The 9,856-nt window shown below is 43.3% G+C and overlaps 2 protein-coding genes across 5 annotated transcripts; one reads left to right on the forward strand and one right to left on the reverse strand.

The window, feature by feature from the left end:
* Positions 1-147: 147 nt before the first annotated feature.
* Positions 148-2,913, forward strand: emc6 (ER membrane protein complex subunit 6). Of its 4 annotated transcripts, none has more exons than XM_035626433.2 (2): positions 148-395; positions 2,194-2,913. In XM_035626433.2, the coding sequence occupies exon 2, from the start codon at positions 2,228-2,230 to the stop codon at positions 2,558-2,560; it is 333 nt and encodes a 110-aa protein (XP_035482326.1). In that variant the 5' UTR covers positions 148-395; positions 2,194-2,227; the 3' UTR covers positions 2,561-2,913. The 4 variants fall into 4 exon arrangements, with proteins under 4 accessions (XP_035482326.1, XP_035482327.1, XP_035482325.1 ...); XM_035626434.2 differs by having other exon boundaries at positions 148-335; positions 2,197-2,913; XM_035626432.2 differs by having other exon boundaries at positions 150-335.
* A 62-nt stretch (positions 2,914-2,975) lies between these two features.
* p2rx5 (purinergic receptor P2X, ligand-gated ion channel, 5) lies at positions 2,976-9,222 on the reverse strand. The gene is made up of 12 exons (XM_035626416.2): positions 8,961-9,222; positions 7,957-8,107; positions 7,596-7,667; positions 7,381-7,456; positions 7,115-7,199; positions 6,853-6,933; positions 5,823-5,964; positions 4,899-5,032; positions 4,731-4,824; positions 4,585-4,650; positions 4,317-4,405; positions 2,976-4,221 (listed from the first exon to the last, which is right to left on the reverse strand). The coding sequence occupies exons 1-12, from the start codon at positions 9,170-9,172 to the stop codon at positions 3,963-3,965; spliced, it is 1,461 nt and encodes a 486-aa protein (XP_035482309.1). The 5' UTR covers positions 9,173-9,222; the 3' UTR covers positions 2,976-3,962.
* Positions 9,223-9,856: the final 634 nt, after the last annotated feature.

The following is a 9,856-nucleotide window of genomic DNA, read 5'->3' on the forward strand; positions in this document are numbered from 1 at the left end:
CCGGTGAAGGTGTTCTTTTGAAAGGAGAACAGCGATGAAACTTAAAGGGACATTTTGCTATTATGAAGGTGGAATTTCCAACGCTTCAATGTGCATGGAACGCACCACGTCGTTGTCACTTCTTCGGTGGTTGCCCAGCTCCCACAATGCACCGCGGAGGAGCATGGCCGACTTTGGAACAGGGGGGTCGTCGAAGAGAGAATGAATGCGCTGTTTCCGCACCACACCGACTGACGTTCCACTGAAACAACCAAACAGTTTGTGAAGTAACTCTCACAGATTATGCTCTTGTGACCGCGCCGTGAGGAGCCGACGATTCCCAGCGTTTATATCCGGTGAGAAGCTGTCATCGGTTACTGTCGGCGAGTTAGCCGCTGAGCTGACGGTGCTAGCAGGTTAGCATCGGCACTGACGAGCATTCTGAGATGAGGCAGGTTGATGTTCAGTGACACCACCTGGGCCCGTGACATGTTGGGTTAAGTTATACATTTGGACTACGTTGACTGAAGTTATGTCTGTTTTTCTATTTCTTCTTATGTGCCTGCATTTACCACCGCTGCTAGGTTTTACATGTATTTATTAGCCAGGTTGCTTCATTGTGGTCAGTAGCTAAGCTAACGCCGACCGACAGTTCTGCTTTCGGTCTAATTTTTCTTTTCTTTTGCAGTGAATCTGTCGATCAGCGCTGCAATCAACAATTATCTTTCATATTTGCTTAATCAGTTGATCATTTTCTCTATTAGTCTATTAGTTGTTTGGTCCATAACATGGTCGATCGTGTTTCTCAAACCCCAAGATGATGAGTTTTTTGTCCATAAATCAAAGATATTCAGTTTATATTGTCATAGAGGAGTAAAGAACCCAGAAAAATAGTCACACTGAAGAATCTGAAATCAGACATTTTTATAGTTGAAAAAATCAATAAATAATATTTGTTGCAGCTCTACGTGTAAATTGCATTATGTCGACTTTACAAGTAGTAGTTGATACTTTATTTATCCCGAGGGAAATTCAGTCATCCAGCAGCATTTACGAACATACATACATCAATCCTACATAAAAATAAAAATACAAAACTAAATATTAGACTATAAAAACTAGCTTATGACAGTGCAAAACGGGAACAGTGCAAATGGATGTGCAAATGAAGGTAGAAATAAATTGTCCTATTCTATTGTCCTCTCTGCCTTGACTAGGAGCTGTTGTACAGTCTGATGGCCAGGGGGACGAAAGGGTTTTTCAGTCTGTTGGTGGAGCTGGACTGGGACAGCAGTCGGCCACTGAACACACTCCTCTGCCTGGTGAAGGTGTTGTGCAGTGGGTGGTTGGCGTTGTCCAGTATGGACAGCAGTTTGTCCAGGGTCCTTTTTTCTGCCACTGTCACCAGAGAGTCCAGCTCTGTGCCCACCACTGAGCCAGCTCTCCTCACCAGTCTGTCCAGTCGACCAGCGTCTCTCTTCTTGCTGCTTCCTCCCCAGCAGACCACTGCATAAAAGAGGACGCTGGCCACCACAGACTGGTAAAACATCTGCAACAGTTTTTTGCAGATGTTGAAGGACCCCAGCCTTCTCAGGAAGTACAGACGGCTCTGCCCTTTCCTGTGTAGAGCGTCCATATTTGCTGTCCAGTCCAGCTTGTCGTCCAGCTGCTGCCCCAGGTATTAATATGTCCTGACCACCTCCACATCGACCCCCTTGATGGACACGGGTTGGAGATGTGGTTTCTTCCTTCTGAAGTCCACCACCATCTCCTTGGTCTTGGAGGTGTTAAGCTGCAGATGGTTGCACTTATAAACTTAGACCTACCGTAACCCGTAATGCGTGTGTTGTTAGAAATCAGCTTCTCTAATGTAGAGATGCCATTGGTTGCCATCTTGGGGTTTGGGAAACAGGATGAACAATTTTCTCCATTTTATGACGCTTAATTGACCAAAACAATCGACGAAATAGTTTTTTTATGCTATTTGTTTGAGTTTAACACTCTTAATTACTATTTGGTTAATCAAGATGTAACAATTATATTTTGTTATCTCATTGTTGTTGTTTTTTTATCTGTACAGCTCTCTCCATAACTGCAGAAAATTTCAACCATTTTCCTCCAAAATGTTGTGATGTAGAACAGTTAGTGCAAGTGCTTCCAACCTGTACAATGTTCAGTATTTGTACTGTAAATATGTCTGAATCTCTCTTACAGCAGAAGCTTCCTGTAAACTCAGACCAGAGCCAACATGGCCGGAGTTGTGGCCAAGCGCGAGGGACCGCAGTTCATAAGCGAAGTGTCCGTGAGGGGGAACGCCGCCGTGCTGGACTACTGCCGCACCTCTGTCTCCGCTCTGTCCGGAGCAACGGCCGGCATCCTGGGGCTGACGGGACTGTACGGCTTCATTTTTTATTTCCTCTCAGCGTTTCTCCTCTCTCTGCTGCTCATTCTGAAGGCCGGACGGCGGTGGAACAAATGCTTTAAGTCCCGGCGCCTGCTCTTCACCGGAGGCCTTGTCGGAGGTCTTTTTACTTACGTCCTGTTCTGGACTTTCCTTTACGGAATGGTGCATGTGTACTAAAATGATCCATCACTAACGACCCTGAAATATTACTGTCTAATCCCACGCAAACCAATAAGAATTGTCTGCCCTGCTGTTTGTAGATAAGCCATTAGTGAAAGACTCGAGATTTTTCCATGATGTACTTTTGATTATACTGTGTCAATAACTATTATCATATGCAAAATAAACTGTCCCCATTTTCCTCCTGCTCCACACTAACCTGTGACTGAACTTATTTAACCTGTTAACCTGACCTTATTATAATGTAGGTGATGGTGTAGCATAGATCAAACCATTTAACATTATCATGTACAATACTATGGTCAGATTATAAATGTGATTACTGATTTGAATAAAAACTTCCTAAACAAGTTGTTTGTATACATTATAACATCACTTTGTCTGTCAGGCAGTGTCACTCATCGAAATCAAATCAACATGACAATTACATTTATTTGCAACAATAAAGAACATTCAATAAATAGAAACAGGAAAAGGCGTCATTGCACTTCACTGTCTATTAACAATCACCAGTGAACCTGTTTCCTCACAGAAGACTGACAGCACATGGCAGACTACATTCAACTGCTTCATGAGTGAATATGATTGTGTTGTAGCCATTTCACTGCAGATGTGAATGTCACAATCGGGCAACTCGACAGCAGGAAACGCGACAATGCAGCGTTTAACCATACATTCAAACCTTTGTCCAAACACAGGTGCGTGATGCATTCAGCTGAAATAGGAACAATTAAGACGGTTCACATTTTCTTATACTGCGCTTTAAAAAAAAAAAACATTCCCTAAAACTCAAATTACATTATCATTTCTCTAACGGTGAATGTTTAAGATATCTGCAGACTGATGTAGAAGAAGTCACTTAATCTTTTATTTTTATTATTCTCATGTCTTAGTAATTTTTTGCTATAATTCTTGACGTGTCAAAACTAAGGCCCATCATACATTACTCAAACTGGACATGATGCTTTATAAGCTTCCAAGTGTTCAATTTATGACAAAGAATTTGTAAAACAGTAACTGCCCTGTTTGGTAATTCACTAAAAGTCTTTGAGGAATAAATTGGCTAACTGCCTCGACATTATCACAGTACATTTACTTGTCATTTTTAATGGACCTGTTGTCATTTTCCACTTTGCACTATTGGATCCTGACCCAGCTGCTCAAAACCACCCTCATGTGCATCTCCGTATCGGTGTCAAGGCCCACGCGCACAGTGCAGAAACATTGACATCTCCCTGGACCAACACACTTTCAGTCAAGATGAGCATCTCTCAAGCTTGTTGGCACGCCAACAGTCATACCAGTAGATGAGAGGTGGACATCCGTCCCACTTTTGGTTCCACCTCCTGCAACCAAACCGGGACCACTGCGGGTGATTTGTCTTGCTCTGTCTGCACGGTTAGCAGTGTGACGAGAACGTGATATGATGCTTTGGCTCTGCAACTTGGGTCGTAGAGACATTGGCGGAGTACCGCTGTCCTGTGTTGCGTGGAATGGTGGGACCCCTCCTCTCCCCAGAAGGCTGCCCCTCTGCGGTGGTAGTGGCGTCGGTTTCCTCCACTTGGACGGAGTTGCCGACCCCTTTCTCTGCAGCTGGTTTCTTGGATCTCTTCTCTCGGTGTCCAGCCTTTCCGTCCTTGGGTTTTGTCCGATCTTTCCTGTTACGTACAGTATTAAAAATGTGTGCCAACAAATGTGATGGTCCAGTTTTGGATAACGATTGATATACGTGTGTAAAACCAGTAAGTCCTACTTGAAGTTGATGATTTCAAACTTCCTCTCCCGGTAGAAGGAGCTCGTGTTCATCATGTACAGTAGTATCATATCACATGCAAAGGCTCCCTGAAAGAAAAAAAAATATATCAACTGGATTCATCAGAGTCAATATTTTTGTTACTGATGATCATCCATCACCTACTTGCACAGTAATATGACACTTTTCAAACTTAAGTCACCTCAATAATTACACGCCAATTATCCACTTACACATATACAACATAATATTTCAGTAGATTACTCACTGCACCCAGCAGAGCAACACCTGAACCAATGGCAATTAATGTGGGAACAATATTGAATTTCCCAGCCTGCAAAACAATAACACACATTCACTGCAAAGTCTACAACAGGAACCATGTGAAATGAAGTGCTCACATCACTGCTGTACCTGGCCATTGATCATTATATCGAAGCGGATGCCATACACTTTATATAAAGTGCGATAGGTTTCACCATTTTGATCCTTGAAATACCTGGCATATCTGTAGGGCAAAAAAATGAGGCAAGTTAGACGGGCGGTGGGCCGCTTTCTAGTTTAGTGTCTGATATGACGTACCTGAAGTTGTATCCTGATGTGACTGAGTTGTTCAGGTTCATGTCTAGGCGAGTGAAGCTGTACTGTGGATTACACCGTGAGGAGTCCTTGTCCAGGTCACAGTTCCATTCAATTAGGACACCAACAGACCCACCCTGATGGACAAATGAAATAAAATATATTTAATATAACAAAACCAAAAATTATAAATTACAAAAGCAACTACAATGTTGCTGTTCTGAATTGAATTAAAAATTCTCCGATTTCAGCTTCTTAAGTGTGAATATTTTCTGGTTCCTCTGCTCCTCTATGACAGTAAACTTAATATCTCTGGTTTGTTGACAAAAAAAAACATCATCTTGGGGTTTGGGAAACATGATCAACATTTTTCACCATTTTTTGGACCAAATAACTGATCAGTTAATCGAACCAATTGCATCGTTTGCAGTAAAAACAATTTGTGCAGCCCCACACATTAATGATACTGCAGCTCTTGGCTATAGTGACTTCATGTTTCCTTTATGTCATGTTATTCTTCATCCTTTAAAGACCTTTCACACACACACACACACACACACACACACCCCAGGACTTAACAATTGTAATAATTCACTTAAAAGTGCAATATTCATTTAATTTCAGATGTATGCAATTACTTACTGTGCAAATTGCAATACATACTCTCCAATTATTGTATAGTATTATATATTATATATAACATTATATTATATTATTCATATAGTATATATTTTTATATTTTGTCCATATCTGTTGCTGTTTTATATTCTGCAACACCCAAATGTCCCCGTTATTGGACGAATAAAGGATTATCTTGTCTTATTTTATCCTGTTTTTACATATTGGCCCCAAAACAACATAACACAATTGATATTTGCATTGGAAGCAGAACCCTGGTCTTAACTGGCATATTGTTACACATTGTACCTTAACAGCCATGTCCTGGAAATCATGTCCAGTCCAGCTGACCAGATCTCCGAGGCGGAAGATAGGGCAGTAAGGATGCATCTCTCTGTCGTAGGAGCATCTTTTCAGGTAGCTGTCATCAGAGGTTTCAAGGACGTTGGACCTAAGAGGCGGAGACATGAAAAGCATGCACCAGATCTCAGATTTTCACAGACTTAATTTCACATTGAACAACATATATATTTGAGTTTATAAATCCACATTGAAAGGGACCATGTTCCTATCCCTGAGACAAATATAAAGAAGATCCAGTGAAGTTAAAAGGTCTGATCCGTTTTCCCACACGCGGGACCAGAAGTGCTGGAGAGACTGAAACAGACGGCTGACCCTGCCAGATAATATTCACAGAACGTCTCATTTGGCTTTGACCTTTTGATCATTTATCTTAAACACCATTTCCGCTCAACCTTACAAAACCCTCAATCACACACTCTTACTAAAGTGTGAGACTTGTCATGCTGAATTCAAACCACGCCTTTCCAGCCTCTGGCCGTCAGAACAGAGCGAGACCGCATGTCCCATTGAGACATGTCGTGGTGCCAGTCATTTCGAGCAGCACCTATTCAGAGGGCATTTCTATTACCTGTCAATCCCCATTAAGCCTGAGAACATTAAGATTAGTGAGGACACATAAGAGACATGAGTGTGTAATTTGAACAAGGTCCTGACTGATGAATTAAGTGTTGCATCTCTCTGCTTTCAGGCAGGACTCGGAACAGAAAACAGCAGAGAGGGGGAGAGAGCGGCAGAGCTCCCCGGGATAGTCCCATTTGATCTGACACCTGTCCAGAGCATGGCCTGCTGTCAAGGACATCTCGGATGACTGTTTCACTGTCTCACCCGGTGCAATGCACAGGCTGGTATAAATAGACGGCTCTGTGCACCCTAAAGTTATTTAAAGCAGCCAATGGAACGTATATCCCGCAGCTCCCTCAGTGATCCGTGTCACGGTGCCCCGGATCCTTACGCATCAGCAACCAGCACCACTTACTTGGAAAATTCAAACTTTGGGAACCTGATGAAATTCTTGATGTAGATGGTGAAGTTTTCTGCGTCACTCAGTAAGGGCTCCCTGCAAATGAAAGAGACGGGCAGCTGTGTGAGGGGGAAAAAAACTGGAGCTGACAGGCTGTATTAGTAATAAATAGAACCTGTGAAATAGCTCGGTCCCTGTGAGGGGTCAGAGTCTGTGTGAGTGCAGTGGCACAAAATGGCTCATTTGCAAAGTTCTGCAAGAGCGGAGGGATTCTCACGATGGGCGTTTGCTGTATTCAACCGGACACCAGGCGTTGATCTCACAGGTCCCGGTGCTGTTTATGCACAGGCCGGTCTTGATTCCTGACAGAGAGAGATACTTTTAGGTATTGTGTGCGTCATGTGTGATCAGACGTGTTCATCAGAACACGGTGTTAAAGCATCACATTATTAATGAATGGTGAAAGGTTTGCAGAATTATCTCGATCACAGACGACCCTGCAAACCTGTGACTGGGGTTAAAAGGTGAACCAGTGGTCCTCACCATGGCCAGCTGTTACTGTCTCCCCTTCGACGCAGTCGTCGTCGCTCAGACATCGTCCACTTGGCACCTTTGAACTCTGTGACGAACGATAAAAGCTGCTGGATGTGAAATGACCATTCTGTGGACGTGGTGCTCTGTAACAGTGTAATCTGCAATTGTTCAGATATGAGGATTGAAAACTGCTGATGAGATTCATCCCATTCTGGTGTACTCACCTCAGAGCAGAAGCCCAGTCTCTGGTTGGGGGTCTCGATGTAATTCGTTACGATGAAGAACACCTGCTCGCCCTGCGAAATGAAATTAGGTCGAGGCAACGCGATCGAGAGGCAAAAGGTTAAAGAAATTACAGTCCCCAGGATGTTCAATATAGTTAAGTCTGTCTAGTCAGGTGCCGAGGCTAATGCCGTCCACGAAGGCTGACACCCAATAGCCTCGTAATCACTCTGGACAGGGCCGTGATGAGGGAGTGCTCTCACATCAATACTGGAAACTCTGCAAGCTGGGCTACGTTCTTTTTTTGAAATGTTTACGTGAAAGATGGACAAATAGAGTGAGAGATAAATACAGCAGGCTCACATTTGGGGGTATGACGTAATCCTCGGCGCTCCAGAGGTGAAGCCCCGTCTCGGAGCTGTTGGTCAGCGTGACACCTTTGAGCTTGGTGATGACTGAGGTCTGGACGGCCTCCTCTCTCTCCTGGTAGCCCTTCCTCACCACAAACACCCACCTGAGACACCCGGCAACATTTCAGAATGTCGTTATGTTTTACAGTCTGAAAAGATTTAACCGTGTGTCACTATTATTAAGATCTTTCTGTCAAAGGGGGAATAACGTGATATGACCACTTGTTGAGCAGCAAGTGTGCGACCAATGTGATCTGGGCTGACAGCGCACACACACACACTGAATAATAACTGTCAATAGGCGTGTTCACCAGCATGTCGCAGGTGATAGGAGTAATGTCAATGTGTAGATGTATCCTGGACTACATGGCAGGGAATTTCATGCAGCTCCAGTGGAACTACAACGTCTATATAATCATGGAATCGTGTGGCGACTGCGGCTCCCAATGAGTGAACGGAAAAACACCGAAGAGTCCCAGAAGTGGCATGGAAATAAGAAGCGGCGCATGTGAACATGAGCAGCCCTCCATGAGCTGCAGCACATGCCTGTCATTTTTACAACGACACACCGCTGCCACTATCACACACGTCCCATCTTAACTCTCCTGAACAAGTGAGGTCAAACCAAGTGAATGATCTTGACCCTGATCATTCTGTTTGGCTCTTCATCATGTCTCTTACTGTACATGCATCAGTGTGGCAATCACATGTTGAAGGGTGTGGTAAGATGACCACACAGTAGTGTGAGACAATAATTCATTCACTAACAAGTCCCAGTCTTTTTTTCTGTTTTTAACACAACACTTATTCCAAAACTTTAAAAAAAAAACAGTGGTGCTGCCACTTTAACAAGTAAAAAAAAAAAGCTCAACTATTTTTAAACCTGTGAATCACACTGTAAATGGTTCCTTTATGCCATGTTGGCAAAAAAGGTTGGGGACATGCAATGCACCTCACCCTATGATGTATCCCAGCACGGCCAGCTGATAGAGGCGAAACAATATTCCGATTCTCCTGTTCTCGGCGATGACATATTTCTCCGTCTTGTAGTTGAGCAGAGAGACGAAGAAGAGCCCCCAGCCTGCCATTCCTCCCGAGTGAGCCCGAGTGAGAAAGACAGACAAGACAGACAGACAGGCGGCTGCTGCTGCCAGGCCCCCAGCTGACATGTACAGCTGGTTGGTTCACTGGTCAGGCGAAAAGGGGGAAACCAATTGAGAGAGAGGGGCAACCAGCTCAGTTCATCTGGGAGGAAATGACAACATTCTGTTTGGTCAGCTGTCAAATTCATTTTTCACTGACACCAGTACGGGGGCCCCAGCCCCACAGAACTTTTGTGAAGAAATGAGCATGTACATGATATGAAATTCAATTCATGTCCTACTTTTTCCATCCATAGGCATCCATCAATCTTGTGAACTTTCATATCAATTTATGAGGCTAGATCTATACAAATGTTATGCTCTTGTAAACAATTGTGTGCTGTAGACTTACAACCTGTACATGTGTTGTATGGACACTGACATCATCCCACATAAAACTAGAAGAAAGGAGGGATATTTTTAAAATATCCTTCTCTGCATAAAAATAATAACAGAACAGAACGACTTGAACTCCATCCCTGAACAAACTATCAGAGAACTAGACATGTACGGTTCATTTAAAGCCCATTTAAGTAAATTAATTTAATTAACTTTCAATTGCATTAAATTAAATTAATTAGCACTCAGGTCTGTCAGCACTAAAACTCAACACTTAACTGTCTGTTGTCACCTGTAAGTATATTGCCTTCACGTACCTGCATGCGTGCCTTTTATTGTGGTTTTGCTACGTCAGACTAATGTCAGTCTTTG

This window comes from Scophthalmus maximus, chromosome 2 (genome assembly GCF_022379125.1).
Source record: "Scophthalmus maximus strain ysfricsl-2021 chromosome 2, ASM2237912v1, whole genome shotgun sequence".
Taxonomy (NCBI): domain Eukaryota; kingdom Metazoa; phylum Chordata; class Actinopteri; order Pleuronectiformes; family Scophthalmidae; genus Scophthalmus; species Scophthalmus maximus.

What these genes read in the sequence shown, in the direction of transcription:
- p2rx5 (XM_035626416.2), bottom strand. Translation starts at nt 9,172, where the DNA reads ATGTCAGCTGGGGGCCTGGCAGCAGCAGCCGCCTGTCTGTCTGTCTTG. An exon ending in GTGCTGGGATACATCATAGG is followed by an intron (nt 8,108 to 8,960) that starts GTGAGGTGCATT and finishes CGGGTGTCTCAG; the next exon opens with GTGGGTGTTTGTGGTGAGGA. An exon ending in GTGTTGCTCTGCTGGGTGCA is followed by an intron (nt 4,406 to 4,584) that starts GTGAGTAATCTA and finishes TTTTTCTTTCAG; the next exon opens with GGAGCCTTTGCATGTGATAT.
- emc6 (XM_035626433.2), top strand. Translation starts at nt 2,228, where the DNA reads ATGGCCGGAGTTGTGGCCAAGCGCGAGGGACCGCAGTTCATAAGCGAA.